At 39.9% G+C, this 18,171-nt stretch overlaps 1 protein-coding gene across 2 annotated transcripts in view; it reads right to left on the bottom strand.

The window, feature by feature from the left end:
• The window catches only part of ogdhl (oxoglutarate dehydrogenase L), a gene marked incomplete at both ends in the record, with an annotated part of 83,246 nt that overhangs the window by 55,220 nt on the left and 9,855 nt on the right, over positions 1 to 18,171 (bottom strand). For both annotated transcript variants that reach the window (XM_084076439.1, XM_084076440.1), the window contains 10 exons: positions 894 to 1,022; positions 1,585 to 1,687; positions 4,954 to 5,106; positions 7,080 to 7,259; positions 7,640 to 7,768; positions 9,457 to 9,636; positions 10,136 to 10,226; positions 11,455 to 11,601; positions 15,008 to 15,162; positions 15,820 to 15,935. In XM_084076439.1, the coding sequence (XP_083932565.1) occupies positions 894 to 1,022; positions 1,585 to 1,687; positions 4,954 to 5,106; positions 7,080 to 7,259; positions 7,640 to 7,768; positions 9,457 to 9,636; positions 10,136 to 10,226; positions 11,455 to 11,601; positions 15,008 to 15,162; positions 15,820 to 15,935 (1,383 nt within the window). The remainder of the gene's footprint in view (positions 1 to 893; positions 1,023 to 1,584; positions 1,688 to 4,953; positions 5,107 to 7,079; positions 7,260 to 7,639; positions 7,769 to 9,456; positions 9,637 to 10,135; positions 10,227 to 11,454; positions 11,602 to 15,007; positions 15,163 to 15,819; positions 15,936 to 18,171) is intronic.

Here is an 18,171-nt window from a genome sequence, read left to right as displayed (position 1 = left end):
CATGAAAAACGTAGAAAACCCTGAAGCAGGGCATTGATTTACCAAAAAAAAAGTGCAAAAAGTTCAAATATGGAGACAAGAGGTTTCTGTCCGACAGCAATGATATACAACAAAAAAACAGTTAAAGGGGAAATCCACCCATAGTTAAATATTGAAAATGGGTGGATTTCCCCTTTAAGTGGCCCTGATATTTCTCCCCTGTAATTGTCTGTAATGTGGTATGACATTGTACGTCACTCCGCTATGGTAACAAGGCAGATTAGTTTCATTTTCACGAAGGTGATGGAAAGTGAAAGTGAGCACAGTGACGTGTTAGAGCCGGCAGGTCCCCGATTTTGCCACGTGAGAGCATGAATTAGGCATTACTCTTTTACACCTATACAAATCGAATCCACAGATCCCGTCACAGTCGGTGCGACCGCAACTCCGGACGATGGGGAACCGAATAATGTTTCAAGAGGAGCTTAAAATGTTGGAATTCACAGTCAAAATGTCACTTATTACACACATACCCCCCTTTTTATCATTATTAATATCACTAGTATCAATATTATAAGTTAGCATTATTAGTATTAGTATATTTTGCTTTGTTTATTTCTGTTTGTGAAAGTCAAATGACACACGTTGATAATGGATATAGATATATGGACTCATGTCAGACTTAGATTTGTGTAATTACGTTTTTTGTTTAACACATTTTAATTTAGTTTGTAACACTGGGTGTATATAAAAACAAACCAGGGTAGCTCTATAAGACCATCACACTGACCAGGGTGGATCTATAAGACCATCACACTGACCAGGGTGGATCTATAAGACCATCACACTGACCAGGGTGGATCTATAAGACCATCACACTGACCAGGGTGGATCTACAAGACCATCACACTGACCAGGGTGGACCTTGAAGTCATCCAGAGGAGCAGAGCTGGCCGTCTGACCGATGTGCTGCAGGATCGTCTCGTCCAGTCCGGTGGGAGGACAGGTCATGCTCTTTGGCTCGCCCTGAGCTGTGAAGAATTCTGCAGAGAAAGGAGAAGAGAGATTTATAGATGGCTTTGGCTATTCAAAAACTATTTCTTTTTTTTTTAATCGTGAAAATGTGTGCAAATCTTTGAATGTATATTTTTTTAAGCGAACATTTGTAAACTATTTTGTTCCAGGGACCTCCAGAAGCATAGATTTGAGTTTAAAATGTTTCAAAAAATGTATGTATTCAAAGATTTGCACAAAATGTTCACGATTTTTCTAAAATAGCAGATCCACAAGCTCGTAGCGCCGCACTCGGCGCCGCGCTACGAGCTCGTAGATCATTTAACGCTGAGAGTGTACAGTACAAATGTGACAAAAGGAATAAGGGGGGGGGGGGGGGGGGGATATTTGTCACTACACGTACTCCTACGGCCTGGGGCGGCACCTGCAGGGAGTGTCGGGCGGGAGGAGAAGAACGGAGGCTCTTCTCCATCCTCCCGGTGGGGGCTCCTCAACAGCAGTGACGACGCACAGAAATCAATTGGCATAGCAACAACATTGGGGAGAAAAAAATGGGTAAAAAGAAAAACATGAAAAAAGTTAGATTCGTACCAGGCCAGGGGGAGTCTAGCCAGCGGCGGATGTCGAGGATCTTCTCGTCCTTGGAGCGTGCGTACGCCTCCTCACAGATCTTGTCGTATTTCGCAACTTCTTCCTGCAACCAAAAATGAACATCGTATGATGAGAACGATCGATTCATTACAGCCACACCGGTATACCGGTCAGAGGCAGTGACATCAAAAGAACAACCACACTCATGAGTTGTATGTGATGATGATTAATGATTAATCGGTCATTATATCATATCGGTATCAGCAATATTGGCCTTAAAAATGCAATATCGGTATCAAACTGATATCAAAGTAACAGCCAATATTTTATTTTATAATATTTCTGCTTGAATTATGAAGCTTAAAAAGCAGACTGTTTTCTGGGAACTAACATGTGCACCTGAAGGCCTAAGAATGAACTATATTTGAAGTCTGCATCTGCAGCCAGAATCACACTGTATAACAAGGTGTAAGGTAAACCTGAAAAGTGTACTGAAAAGTTGCAATATCGGTATCGGTTTCAGTCGATTTGACATGCAATTAATTGGTAATCGGATATCGGGGCAAAATTGTAATATTGTGCATCCCTACTTAGTTTTAAAGCATGTAATATGCCGCCGCAGCAGTCAATGGACGCGTTTCGGCCGATTTGGCTTAGTCAGCAGTAACGAAAAAAATGCTGACCAAGGCCAACAGGCCGAAGCGCGTCCGCTGCCCTGTGTGTGACTGCTGCTGGGGCATATTAAATGCTTTAAAAGACGTTAAACTTGTTCTTTTGATGTCTAGTATTGCTTGGAATCTGCACTCGGCAGTGTGCAAAGACAGTTGTTTTCTAGTTGAGCGCACCAGAGCCTTTGAAGTCATTATCGGTGTACATGTTGACCGATATGAAATCAAAAGGCAGTACTACAGCTATAAATTGGAAATGGAGCATGTATTTCCATTCCAACAACATGGTATTACTGAAAATTGCACCTGGCTATGGCTGCTATTGACAATGAATATATACCACCAACATAGCAATATAGTTTCTCGCTGCTCAGCTTCGAACATCTATGTGCTTGAACACCTGCTATTTTCACCATATTTGAAATTGGGCTAAGTGGTTCATTGATAATGTACCTCCTAGAAATGTAGTGGTGTCAAAAGTACAATATTTGTCTTTGAAATGTAGTGCTGTGAAAGTATACAACAAGACTTAATACTCAAGCAAAGTGCAGATACTCGAAAGGTTTAACTTAAGTATACGGTACTCAAGTAAATGTATTTTGTTACTGCCCACCACTGACAGAATCATCTTTTTTTCTATTATTATTATTATTATTATTATTATTATTATTATTATTATTATTATTATTATTATGTCTGAGTATCTTTAGTTTCTGCCCTATAAGTCTATTATCATGTCTGTGTAATAAGTATATTTGTGGTATCAAGAGTCTGTCAGGCTTGTGCTGACAGTTCCGCAGCGTCACATCACAGGAGCATGAGCCAAACAATCAAATACATTGCAATATCATTGCAATAAAAGTTTTCTTCTAGATGAATGTCTTCCGACTGACTGTCATCATTACATAGTTGTCCTACAAAGCGCGCTCTGCCTGTCTCCACTGCTAACTGTACTCTCCAGCATCAAGTTGTCAGAGTACAGCTCATTACAGCTGAGTGGAAGTTGTTGTTGCAAACGAGTTGATTGCTACCTGGCTAGTTTGTGAAAGGCAGAGCTGGAATGTCAATAAATAACAGCCCCCATCATTATCCGTTTTCAACATAACAACTCCAGTATAACTCTGTCAACAATCATATCACACTTACTTTGCTGTGTTAGAGCTACTGTATCTACCGTGGTTATCCACATCCACAACTCTTTGATTTGACCAAAATCTGGCACCCTTGCTAAATAAACAAACGTTTGCAAATATCAGCTGATATGATCAGTGTCTGATTTTCTGGTCAGGCAATGCAATACATAAAGTGATTTCAACCGTGTGTGTGTGTGTGCGTGCGTGCGTTTGCGCGTGTGTTTGTTTGTTTGTTTGTTTGTTTGTGTGTTTGTTTGTGTGTGTGTGTGTGTGTGCGTGCGTGCGTGCGTGCGTGCGTGCGTGCGTGTATGTGCGTGTGTGTGTGTAAGAAAAAGGCATAGCCCAAAAAAAAGGAATAGCCGAAGAGAGAGAGAGAGAGAGAGAGAGAGAAAAATGGTGATGGTGAAGGTTGTAAAAACAGAGAGGGGGGGGGTTGGGGTTGGGAAGTGTACAGTATATAGTCTGCAGAAAACAGTGACCGTTCTGCCTCGGTGCATTACTTATTGTTTATGGGTTGTTTTTTTTTGTGATTTTTTTTTTTTTTGCCAGAGCAAAAAACAAGCCAGGCCACACGACCTGAAAGCCATGTCCATCACACACAGTGCTGCTACGTGAAGCATTTCTCTGCCGCCGCCCCCATAAAACAACAGCCCTGGATGGATGTTCGGCACTCCTCCTCCGTCCGCCCACAGTTGCAGTTTTTTCGGACGGAGCGCCTTCTTGAGTGATGTCACCGAGCGACCACCAGAACCTGAGGACTATTTCAACGTCAACCGCGAGAAAGCCATATATATGAAGGACCGCTATGAGAGCCAGGCACTAAATTGAAGCTCAACTTGCAGGACTGCTGCTTCAACAAATACCAGCGGGGATAAGGTGATATTTAACCCAATAAAACCGGGAAAGCATTCAAGCGTCGTTTTAGATTTTTGCGTTGGCTATTCAAAAAATAGCAGATCTACAAGGTCGCAGCGCGGCACAGAGTGCTGCGCTACGAGCTTGTAGATCTGCTATTTATTATATTTTGATTTTTGATTTTTTGAAATTTTTGTTATATTTTTTTATCTTTCTATGTTTTAATCTTTAATAAAAAATATGTATAAATTTACATTTTTTTTTTTTTTTACTTTTTTTTTAATTAATTAAAAAAAAAATGTAAATCTTTGAATATATATATTTTTCAAAGCGAACATTTCTAACTCAAAACTTTGCTTCTGTCTTCTAAATCCTAACAGTTTTTTTTTTTTTTTACGTATGTTGCTATAATATCAGTGGTTCTCAAACTTTTTCCATGTCAAGGACCCCCAAAATGATATGTATTTGTTCGCTCGTGCGGCACCGAGTGCCGCGCTACGAGCTTGTAGATCTGCTATTTTTGAACAGCCAAAGAAATCTTAAAAATGACACACAGATGCGTTCCCGGGTCTTAATGGGTTAAATGTGATTTAATGCACGAAGCACGGCGGATAGTGATGGCGAATAAGACAAGTCGGTACCGGTAGCAGCAGCCACTATACTGTATTACAAATGTATATCTGGATCAAACGCTAGGCCAAAGAAGAGCCCACCTCAAACTCCTGCAGCGTGACCACGCCCCCGGCGATGAGCTTGTCGGAGTACTTCTTCAGCACGTGTTCCTGCTGGCGGATCTGCTTGTACATGAGGGGCTGGGTGAACATGGGCTCGTCCATCTCGTTGTGGCCAAAACGTCTGTAACACACCTGTATACACGCAAGCACACTTTTTAGCAACAACACCCAACGGTATATCACTACAAACAAGTGACTTCACTGCCTCAAGCCAACGAGATCAGGATCATCATTTTAGTAAGCATGGTGATCCCTAGTCAACAAAGGACAAATGACAGGGTAATTTGTCATGTAAATAGAGATGAGAGACCAAAGAAAACAATCAATTGATAACATAGCAAATAGCATTTACAAATGTCTATCTAAATAATGTCTATCAAAATAACATAAACTAACATAACTTAAAGGGACAGTTCACCCCCAAAATGACATTTCTTCTATCGATTAGTCACCCCATGGAGACTTGAATTCATGGATTTTTTTTTTTTTTTTTGTCGCATTCCTAAGCCAATAATTTGATGACCGGCAGCGGTTCCGGTAGGAGACAAAAAGAGTCTCCTTTGTGTCTCCTACTAGAACCGCTGCCTACCGCTGGTCATCAATTTATTGGCTTAGGAATGTGACAAAAACTGAAAAATATCCATGAATTCAAGTCTCCATGGGGTGAGTAATAGATAGTTTTTTTTTGGGTAACCTTGGCTTTCCCTTTAACATAACATAACATAACATAACATAACATAACATAACATAACATAACATAACATAACACAGAGAATGTATTAATTATGGCCTTAATAGGGATGACACAGAGTGATACAATGTATTCCTCATGCTTCTGGAAGCAATGATTAATATGTTTTTAGTTGATCTGGGCTTTATGAAGTGAAAACAGTCTGGTACCCAGTGTGTGTTGTTATTGCATGTTTTGATAGGCTCTATGGACAGCAGCCATATTGGAAAGAAATAGGGCCTCTTCTTTCACAGGTTTTATCAATGATACTAATGAAGGCTCTGTTCCATTTCATGTATAGCACAGTGGTTCTCAAACCTTTTCAAGGACCCCCATAATTTTGAGAGTGTACAAATGGAACCAATCCATTTGGTTCCATTTGTACACTCTCAGAGTTACACACTCTAAGGGGACATTTAGAACCCCCCCACCCCAAGGAACCATGAGGGTCCCTGGATCACACTTTGAGACCCACTGGTGTAGCAGAGTGTTTCCAGTGAGCCAACATGCACAATATCAGCACCCTGACTCTGTTTGACCAGAATGGAACAGAGCCTTCATTAGCATCATTAGTAACACCTGTGAAGGAAGTAAAGAAGGGGCCCAATTTCTTTCCAAAATGGCTGCTGTACATAGTTTATCTATCTATAACATAACATAATGTGAACAAGTAACCAACATACACCTGCATAGTACAACTAGCATCTATCAGAAATAGGCAACAAGAAGTGATACAGAATGACAGGGCTAGCGGGTGAGGTAGAGTCTGAGGTGGGTTTTCAGACTGTGGCGGGGAAAACGGGGGGTGAGTCTGCAGTCTCACTATGAGGGGGGGATGTCAGAGGTCATTCTACAACAGTGGTTCTCAACCAGTGGTCCGGGGACCGCCATGTCCTCGAGGTGGTTCCAGGTGGTCCCCAGCTAAATGATGGAGAGTAGGTAACCAAATGGACCCTTAAAGATTCATCACAAAAAGAAACCAAATGGCATTTGGTTTCATTTTACACTCTCAAGAGTTAAATTATTGTTAAATATCTGCATTACTTAATTAAATTGTTATTGAATTGTTATTTTGATCAATGTTTGCCTGTTATCTCTCCTATTGGTACCAACATCAATACAGCATGGAATCGTGGACAAAATCGTATCCAACTATGACAAAATATTTTAAGTCTTGGCTCTGAGAGTCTAAATCTCATCAAACAATAAATAATGGTCCTTGATATGAAAAGGGTTGAAAACCACTGTTCTACAGCTTGAGAGTCAGGAGGGAGAAGAGTCTAGAACGTTTGGGGGGCAGTATAGCCATTAGCCAGGGTGTAGGGAAAGGGAGGGGGGGGGGGAGCAGACGACGTCCTATGATGACTGTACTGACCAGGTCGATGACGACGTCCTTGTTGAAGGTGCTCCTCCACTCGGCGGCCACGCGGCACACGTACATGACCGCCTCGGGGTCGTCGGCGTTCACGTGGAAGATGGGCGCGTTCACCACCTTGGCCACGTCGGTGGGGTACGAGGAGGAGCGCGCCACGCGCGGGTCCGTGGTGAAGCCGATCTGCAGACGGAACCATCACAAACAATCAATTGAAAGAGGCAACAAAACAGTCTATTAACTCAGTCATTCTCAACCTTTTTTTATTTTTATTTCACGGACCCGGTTTGATAGTTGTTGTTTTTTTTTCTGCTTCGACTCCTGACCTGACCTTTGCTGCGTGTCACCCCCCCCCATCTCTCTCCCCATTTCCTGTCAGCCTTTCTAAATAAAGGCATAAAAAAAGCAAAAATATATATATTTATATTTATATATACATTCAAAGACTTTCAAATAAATCTAAAAAATTACACAGATGCGTTCCCGGTCTTAAACAATGTCATTTATTGGCAGATGATTCAGATATATATTGTATCTCCTTTCATAGCGTATATACTGCATACCTGGTTGTTGACCACGACATGTATGGTGCCGTGCGTGGTGTAGGAGGGCAGCTCGCTCAGGTGAAAGGTCTCGTACACGACGCCTTGTCCGGCAAACGCAGCGTCCCCGTGAATCAATATGGACATGACCTATGGGAGACACATTCAACCGTGAACCGACATGCACATGACCTGTAAGGCCGGTTCAAACTATGAATCAACGTGACCTTGGTAAAAACAGATTAAACCATGAATCAATAATGGACATGAACAGTAAAACCACATTTTGGACTTTATGGAGCATATTGCATGGTACCGGCTCAACTCGACCCGACTGTAGTAGGCAGAGTTTTGGTATCACCTTAGATAGCAAATCTCAAAAATGAACTTAAAGTACCAAAAGTAAAAGTACTCATTAAAGGTAGGGTAAGTGATTTGCATTGGTTAAAATAAGTGTTAAATAGCTCTATATTCTGATAGTACTCAATGCTATAGAGTGTTTGTTCAGTAACAGGAGTCTCCTTGTCTCTCCACCTCTTTATTAAACATAAAATGCATTTTCGTTTCAGTTTCAGTTTCATTTCCAATTTTATCCAACCAGGGCAGAGAACTCAATCAGGATACAGATTAAACAAGTGAAATTGGAAGTGATGACACTAAGAAATAAGCAGAAAAAAATGGAACTGGAACACTAGACAAATTAAGCTTAAAAATGGGTACTTTCTTCTGATTGGCTGAGCTTCTGACACCTACCGGAAAATGTATTTTCTGTTTATTAAAGAGCTGGAGAGACAGGGAGACATCTGTTACTGAAAAAACACTCTATAGCGATGATTACTATCAGAATATAATGTTTTAACCTTTTAACAAAATACTTTTTGTTTTAACCAAAAAATATCACTTACCCTACCTTTAAGCAGAATGTCCCATTTCAAGTTTTCAAATGTATACAAATCTTTTGAAAATAGCTACAAGCTCGCGACGCATTGTGAGCTTGTTGATCGGCTATTTTCAAATGGCCTAAATGGATATACTGTAGGGCTGAAGTGGTTAATGTATTTGTTTTAAGTTTTCAAATAAATGTAGTGGAGTAAAAGTACAATATTTGGATCCGAGATGTCCGATTGTACTTTTACTCCACTTAGTTACTAGTTAGTAACTAAAGTTTTCAAATAAATGTTGTGGAGTAAAAGTACAATATTTGGATCCGAGATGTAGTGGAGTAGAAGTAAAAGTATTGGAAGTTGGAATTATTCTAGCAATTCAAGTAAAGTACAAATACCTCAAAATTGTAAGTACAGTACTTAAAGAGGTGGTGCCATGGTTTTGCACTTTTTCTGTTTTTCATGTGTCTATGAGGTTGATAGAACTTCATTAAGGCCCCAAATGGTGGTTTTATGGTGTTTCATGTCTTCTCTGACTATTTGGAGTTTTTTCCTGGAGGCTGAAACCTTGAGAGTCAAACGTGCCAATCCAAAAACAGGGGCATAGTGACATCACAGAGCCCCCAAAAAACATACCCTCCCCCTCATTATCATAACACAACAGGTGTGGGCATGAGGAGGAGGAGGGACTAGGACAGGTGGGTGGTGCTAAGGTGGTGGAGGAGGTGCTAAGGTGAGAACCAGGCATACTTAATGAACTGGAGGCGTGTCCACATAAAAACATTTTTTTTAACAATTTCTGTACACTTTTTTTTTTTGAAAAAAATCTTTACATAATAATAATACCTTATGATCAGGTTTTAGGTTTGAAAAATATCATGGCACTCCATCTTTAAGTAAAAAGCACTTAGTTACTTTCCCTTAGTTACTGTTCCCTTCAGATATCACAGTTACCTTCTTGCCCTGTGTGTCTCCGCTGTAGAACTGCTCGGCCTTGGTCTTGCCCTGCACCACCGGGTCCACGGCCTCCAGGTGGGAGGGGTTGGCCATGAGTGACAGCGCGATGTTCTTGTCCGTCTCGCGGTTGATCCTCTCGTGGAACATCCCCAGGTGGTACTTCACGTCCCCAGAACCCTGACAGAACAGTGGCGGAAGAAGTATACTCACTTCATGTTTTACTCAAGTAAAAGTATCAATATCACCATGTAGAAATACTCTGTTAGCCAAGCTAGCTGAACCATCCTTGTCCCTAAGTTGCGTGTTAAATGTTATGTAGGGTGTGAACTGTCCTGTGTTGTATTGTTTGTTTCTGTATGTAGGAAAAAGAAAAAGGCATGAGTACTGTATATGTATTTGCTGCCCAACTACCACCTATGCTGAATAAAAATCATAAAGATAAAAAGTCCGGTATTCTAAATTGACTCGAGTAAAAGTATAAAAGCATTGGCATCAAAATATACTTAAAGTACTAAAAGTAAAAGAACTCATTATGCAGAATGTCCCATTTCACAAGTTTTGGAATGTATAAAAACACTTTTGAGAATAGCAGATCGCGAAGCGACGCGTTGTGATCTTGTTGATCTATTATTTTCAAATAGCCGAAGTATACAGTATATAGGGCTGAGGCTCCTACCTCATCAGTAGCCTCTAGTTTGGGATCAAACTGGCAGAAGATCTGATCCAGCTCCTTACGAACCACGTTGGCCAGGACGTTCAGTCGACCCCTGCATGGTTCAAGAGTTTACACTTAGCATGACAACAAATATATCAGTGCAACATGCAGTGGTGGAAAAAGTACTCACATTTTGTACTTAGGTAAAAGTATCAATACTGCGATGTAGAAATACTCTGTTACAAGTAAAAGCCCGGAATTCTAAATTTACTTGAGTGAAAGTACAAAAGTATTGGCATCAAAATATACTTAAAGGAGAATTTTGGACTAAAGTTTTATTACCTTTTCTATGATGTTATGATATCTTAGGATGAATGGTACAGTAGAAAAATGTCATAACTCCACCCCTGGCCCGCCACAGCTTAAAAAGGTGCGCAGATAGGCCTTAGGTTAGATGACATATTTTAATAGCTTTTTTTTTTTTGAGAGAGAGAGATCTAACGTTCATAGTGACAGAACACTGTCCAATAAAAAAAAACAAAAACAGGAGTCTCGCTAGACGAGATTTCAATCTCGAGATTTCAATCTCGTCTAGCGAGACTTCTGTTTTTGTTTTTTTTGGTTGCAATAGTGTTCTGTCACTATGAACATCAGATCTCAAAAAAAGCAACAAAAAAAAAAGCTATTAAAATATGTGATCTAACCTAAGGCCTATCCGCTTCAACTGTAAGTGAGATTCCCCATTCTAGTGAATGAGGCAGCTTAGAGGGCTTTTAAGCTGTGGCGGACCAGGGGTGGAGTTATGAACATTTTCTACTGTACCATTCATCCTAAGATATCATAACATCATAGAAAAGGTAATAAAACTTTAGTCCAAAATTCTCCTTTAAAGTACCAAAAGTAATAGTACTTGTTACGCAGAATGTCCCGTTTCACAAGTTTTCAAAATAAAGTTTATAAAAATCTGTATATAGATCTGCTATTTTTGTAGAAGAAAAAATCGTGAAAATGTGTGCAAATCTTTGAATATATAGAGAGAGATGTTTAACTAAAATCTTTGCTTCTGGGGGTTCCCTGGAACAAAATATTTTCAGATGGGGGTCGGCGGCCAAATACATATCATTTTGGGAGTCCTTGACATAAAAAAGTTTGAGAACCACTGATATATATAGCAACATACGTTTAAAACAACAACAACAAAGAAATTTGGATTTAGAATACATTTTGCTTGAATATCTGCTATTTTTTAATAGCCAAAGAAATCTAAAAATCTTAGGTCTTAATGGGCTAATGTCCAACATGGTGAAGCACAGATGGTGAGGTGTATATGGACGGTGTACCGGTGAGGCATGCCGATGATGACGCCTTCGATGCCGACGGTGCTGGACCTGTCGATGATCATCTTCAGAGCGGGGATGAGGACCTCACAGCCCTCCAGGCCAAAGCGCTTCTCTGAAGACCACTTCCTCGCCAAGAAGTCCTCGAACCTGCTCACACGTTAAAACAAGGCGTGGGTTGAACGAAGGCTTCGTGGCATTAAGCACAGACATGTCTCTCGACTTTCGGAACGTTTCATAAAATATGCCGTTTATGAGTGGTGTAAAGTAACTAAGTACATTTACTCAAGTATTGTCTAAGAATAATTTTGAGGTACTTTTACTTTACTGGAGAATTTCCAATTGTCTGTACTTTTACTTCTACTACACTACATCTCGGAGGCAAATATTGTACTTTTACTCCACTACAATTATTACAATTGTTTCATAGCAGCATCTGTTACAGTACATACTGCAATAGACCAGATGTTCCCAAAGAGTGCTCCGTTTATTTTTTATTTGTAGTATTATTATTATTATTTCAAAATATTTAAAATAATAATAAAATGAAAAAAAAGTAACAATGTTTCATAAATTAATAACAAATTAACAAATATTTCAAAATAATACAAATCTAAGAATTTCTATTTAAAAAAAGAAGTAGTTTGGGTCACGGGGAGATACAATTTGTCTTTTGGGTCTCAAGCTAAAACGTTTGGGAGCCGCTGTGCTAGACTGCCTTACGTGATGAGGAGGTTTGATACACATAATATTTTAGAGATACTTTCAGAAGAATTACAGTAAGTATGAATACTGCCGTTTTCATAAAAGCTCAAGCAGCCCAACAGAGAGTCTGCGTACAATGGAAAACCCCCTGAGTCCACCATGTGATTGAGAGGTCATAAGGTCAAGCACAGCTGCAGACCCTGATCTTGTGTCCTCTGTGTCAATGCTGCAGAACTCGCTTCTGTTTTGACTGGTATTTTTAATTGGTCTATCAGCCAGCGTAAAGCACCAGCATGTTTTAACCAATTTAACCCATTTAGACCGGGAAAGAATCTGTGTCATTTTTAGATTTTTTTTTTTGCTATTGAAAAATAGCAGATATACAAGCTTGTAGATCTGCTATTTAATTTTTTTTTCCAAATCTTGAACATTTGTGCAAATCTTTGAATATATATATATTTATAAAGCGAACATTTCTAACTCAAATCTTCGCTTCTGGGGGGGTCCCTGGAACAACATATTTTGAGATGGGGTCGGCGGCCAAATACATATCATTTTGGGGGTCCTTGACATGAAACATTTTGAGAACCACTGATAATATAGAAACATATGTTTTTCAAAAAACTGTTTGGATTTAGAAGACATTTGTAGAATCCCCAGAAGCAAAGATTTGAGTTACAAATGTTTGCCTTAAAAAGGTATATATTCAAAGATTTGCACAAAGGTTCACAATTTTTCAAAAAGAGTAGATCTATTTTTGAATAGCCAAAGAAGTCCTAAAATGACACACATTCTTTCCCGGTCTAAATGGGTTAAACCAAACAGTACAGTATACTTCACTGACCGGTGTCCCCCAGGCCCACAAAGGTCACTTTCTGGGTGGACCATAAAAGAAAAGTCTTCCATGCCAATGAATGACTTGATTTTAACTTAACAGGATAAGAGCTGGGTTTCCCAAATGCCCTTTGAAATGAACACTCTAATATAGACACTGCCAGACAGGTATTCAAACCGTGTTAAAACCAGGTACCAGTGCCTAATGACTGGGCCTGGAAAAATCAGTTTTTTAAGCTTATTATGGGTAATGACCGGTGGACGATGTCAATATGACAATTCTTCTCACCGTACTCTGATTGTCTTTAATGCTTTGAAAAGTTCAAAGCCGTCATCACTTCAATTTAGTGATGGCTTGGAAATAATAATAATGATACACTTGACTTTTAAAGCAATTTTTGGAAATGGGTTACTAATTGCTCCGTCTACGCCTTCCCTCTCAGCTTTCCTACTTACTATCTTAATAAAATGAAATCAAGTTCAAAGGGATGAGGACTAACCACTCTCCCTCTTTGAAAACACAGCATGTGTTCTCCATCCTGGACTAGTATGCATTTAGCATTTTATTTATGGTAATATTATTGACCAATATTTTTTTATGTCCGTGGCACAAATGTAGTTTGAGGAAAATGTCCATCACAAGCCCAGGGGTTGATGACCCCTGCCACCAGGGCTCTATTCTAGGTCTGCTTCTTTTCTCACTCTACAGCAGGGGTTTTCAAACGATGGTCCGTGGACCACTGGTGTTTTTTTTTTGTTTTTTTTTTTACTTTTAATTTCTTTCTGTATGGTGTGTGTGTGATATGACATCTGAGCTTACCATAATCACAGTAATCCTTAATCATATTCCATCATATTCAAACAAAATCACTGTATTTTATTAGATATTATATTGATATTATAGCTATTTTCTCCAGCTCCCTGTGGTGCATGAACCCCCCACCACTATTGTGTGGGGTGGGTCTATGATGGACCCGCCACGCACAATAGTGGTGGTCCCCAGGTTGCTCTTAGTCAGGATGGTGGTCCCTGGGTCAAAATCAGTTGAAAACCCCTGCTCTACAGTGTACAGTGCACCAAATCTCTCTGCTGAAAATAGCCGATCTAGATCTAGCTATTCTTGCCAAACGTTTGCCCCAGAACAGGGACACTATAGGGTCCATGTGGTTATAGACCTCCAGTAATAATTCCTGTGTCTAAAGAAGCCCATCGTTAGCCGTTTCATTGACTACAGGTGCGTCGCCTTAACATCTGTTGTAGTGAAAGTGTTTGAGCATATAGTACCGTATGTAAACATCTGTCCAGCTGCCCTAGATCCCTGTTTGCACACAGGGGTCAATAGGTCAGTGGATAACACTGTATCTCTTTGTCTCCACTGCATCATGCAGCCTCTGGAGCAGTGGTGGAAAAAGTACTATTTTATTTTTACTTAAGTAAAAGTGTCAATACAGCAATGTAGAAATACTCTGTTACAAGTAAAAGTCTGGCATTCAAAATTGTACCGAGTGCCGCGCTATGAGCTTGTAGATCTGCTATTTTTGAAACATCGTGAAAATGTGTGCAAATCTTGGAATATGTATATATTTTTAAAGCAGGTTTTCAAATCTTTGCCTCTGGGGGGGTCCCTGGAACAACATATTTTGAGATGGGGGTCAAAATACATATAATTTTGGAGGTCCTCAACATGAAACAGTTTGAGAACCACTGATATAAATTTAAAAAAGTTAGGATTTAGAAGACATTTGTAGAATCCCCCAGAAGCAAAGATTTGAGTTAAAAATATTCGCTTTAAAAAAAATATATATATATATATATATATATATTCAAAGATTTGCACAAATATTCACGATTTTTCAAAATATAGCAGATCTACAAGCTCATAGCGCGGCACTCGGTGCCGCGCTATGAGCTTGTAGATCTGCTATATTTTGAATAGCCAAAGAAATCTCAAAATGACACACAGATGCGTTCCCGGTCTTAATGGGTTATAATAAAATGAAATGATTAGAGTTCTGACCGTGTGGATCTGACCAGCCTGGCCAGCAGCGTTCTCTTCTCAGCGTTGGCGAGCTGCTTGATCCCGGGGGTTTCAAACTTCTGTCGGATCCACTGGCACTGTTCCATGTCGTTGATGAACATGAACTCCACGCCGATGGGGCCGCAGTAGGCCGCCTTTAGTGGGAAGAAACAGTGAACATACATAACGCACGTGATACATCTTTCTGCGCTCAATACACCGGTGGTTTTCAGACGTTTCGCGACCATGGTACACCAAAGGGCAAAGTCACAATCTCAAGGCACACCTGTATTAATATCTGAGAAAAACAGCCTCTATAACACGTGCTATCCCTCTCATTCTGTAGCCGTTTATTTGTATTATATAATACCAAATAACAAGGTTAGAAATGTTCACCTCTAAGGGAGGGACGCCAGGTTGAAAATATTTACTTTTTTGGCGCATCGAATTTGCCTCTGTATTGAGAAATGAGTAAGTACAGTACAGTACAGTACAGTACAGACATAGTAAATTAAAAGATAATTCATAACTTTTGTTGTATATATCGCAATAATAATGTGTGGTTGTCTCAAAATCCCAAGGCACACCAGGACCAGTGTGCATCAGCAGCACACCGTTTGGGAATCGCTGAGTCACATACCAGACACACACACACACACACACACACACACACACACACACACACACACACACACACACACACACACACACACACACACACACACACACACACACACACACACACACACACACACACACACACACACACACACACACACACACACACACACACACACACACACACAAGCTACCTCTAGTTGGCGTATGATCTCTCTCAGGGGCAGAGTGGGCTCCTCTCCTCCAATGAAGGTGGTGAGAGGCAGCTGGAAGGTCTTGTCCAAGTCCGTCTCGTCGAGACCGTAGAGCCCTGGACAGTGGTGGAAAAAGTACTCAAAAAGTATCAATACTGCAATGTAGAAGTACTCTGTTACAAGTAAAAGTCCAGAATTCTAAATTTGACTTGAGTAAAAGTACAAAGGTATCGGTATCAAAATGTACTTAAAGTACCAAAAGTAAAAGTACTAAAACGTTTGAAAATAGCAGATCTACAAGCTCAAAACGCGTCGCAATGCGACGCGTTTTGAGCTTGTAGATCGGCTATTTTCAAATAGCCTACGTATAAAATAGGGCTGACGTGGTTAATGTATATTTTATAATATAATAATTTATATCTGCATAGCAACTAGTAACTAAAATGTTCAAATAATTGTAGTGGAGTAAAAGTACAATATTTGCCTCTGAGATGTAGTGGAGTAGAAGTAAAAGTATAGACAATTGGAAATACTCCAGTAAAAGTAAAAGCACCTCAACATTGTACTTAAGTAGAGTACTTGAGTAAATGTACTTAGTTACTTTACACCACTGGCCCTGGATAGTCACATGTGGGGGACAGCACACATGTCAATCATTGATGTAAAATATTGAACGGACGGTTATTATATAAAAAAAAAAAGTGGAGACATGGACACATTAAAAGGACAGTGAAATCAAATTATTGCTCCCCAAACTGTACACATGGCTCACTGGGCGACACATAAGGTATTCTTTCCCCTGATATTTATGTGCAAAGGCAGCGTTTAGTGCCTGGCAGAGTATGTAGCGCTTCCACCAGCTCTTGGGAGTAATCGATGCCTCCCAAGTATTAGTCAGCGAACTAAATTATCTTCTGGCGAGCCAGTGCATGTGTGCTGTGGACTTTGGAGACTCACGTTGAGCCCAGAGGGACTTTTAAACTGAGATTTACGAGATAAAGCAAGCATGCACCAATGTTACATTTCACTGGTATCTACACAGTGTTCATAGACACCCCAGCGCAAGAAAACCTTGCGTCAATGTGTCTTCAGGACTAATTAGTTCACGTGGCAAGCAGAGGCATGAAGCGTATGGGTCACAGATGGACTGTGGGGGTCAAGGTTACCAAGTGACATTTTCCTGATTGCGAAACAAAAGTATTGGTATCAAAATATATTTAAAGTGCAAAAGTAAAAGTACTCATTATGCAGAATGTCCCATTTCACAAGTTTTCAAATGCATAAAATGTATGAAAATCGTTTTGAAAATAGCAGATCTACAAGCTCACAATGCGTCACGATGCGACGCATTGTGAGCTTGTAGACCGGCTTCTTTCAAATGGACAATATTTGCCTCTGAGATGTAGTGGAGTAGAAGTAAAAGTACTGAAAATTGGAAATCTGGAAATGTTTACTTTACTCCAGTAAAGTAAAAGCACCTCAAAATTGTACTTAAGTACAGTACTTGAGTAAATGTACTTAGTTATTTTACACCACTGAAAGCCAGCCTATGTAAAACTCTGGGTGATTCTCCAGTGCAAGGTCTGGACACACAGACAACACATTTGGAAGTGTTCTGTCTCACATGTCATCCTCTCAACAGAACCATACCAGGAGTTCCTCTTTAACCAAATCATCTACGCTCCCTGATTACAAGTTAACCCATTATGACCGGGATGTCTGTGTCATTTATGTCTGTGTTATTTTATATTTCTTTTCCTATTCAAAAAGTATCATATCTACAAGCTCATAGTGCGGCACCGAGTGCCGCGCTACGAGCTTGTAGATATGCTACTTTTTGAAAAATCGTGAACATTTTTGCAAATCTTTGAATATATATATTTTTAAAGCGCACATTTGTAACTCAAATCTTTGCTTCTGGGGGTCCCTGGAACAAAACATTTTGAGATGGGGGTCTGCGACCAAATACATATAATCTTGGGGGTCCTTGACAAAGTTTAAGGACCACTGATTTTTTATTTATCTATCTTTATATCTTATATATCAAATCAACATTTGACAAATGACAAATGTTCAGTTTAAGAAAATATACATTCAAAGATTTGCACACATTTTCCAGGATTTTTCAAAATTAGCCCAAAGAAATCTAAAACAACACAGATGCGTTCCCGGTCTTAATGGGCTAAAATGACTTCCAGAGCATAGGTTTTTTAGACTTGTATTAAATTGCGATGTGCTTCTGGACAGTTAACAGCACCCATATGGGTTTCTTTGCTTGACCAAGCCCCACCTGAGAGGTAGCTGGTCAAGCTCAACCTCCCAAGGCAACACAAGAGGAGACAGTCAGGTGCA

This window comes from Gymnoscopelus microlampas, assembly GCF_963454915.1.
Source record: "Gymnoscopelus microlampas genome assembly, chromosome: 13".
Lineage (NCBI taxonomy): Eukaryota > Metazoa > Chordata > Actinopteri > Myctophiformes > Myctophidae > Gymnoscopelus > Gymnoscopelus microlampas.
Note: the sequence above shows the minus strand (reverse complement) of the source record. Positions and strands in the feature narration are given on the sequence as shown.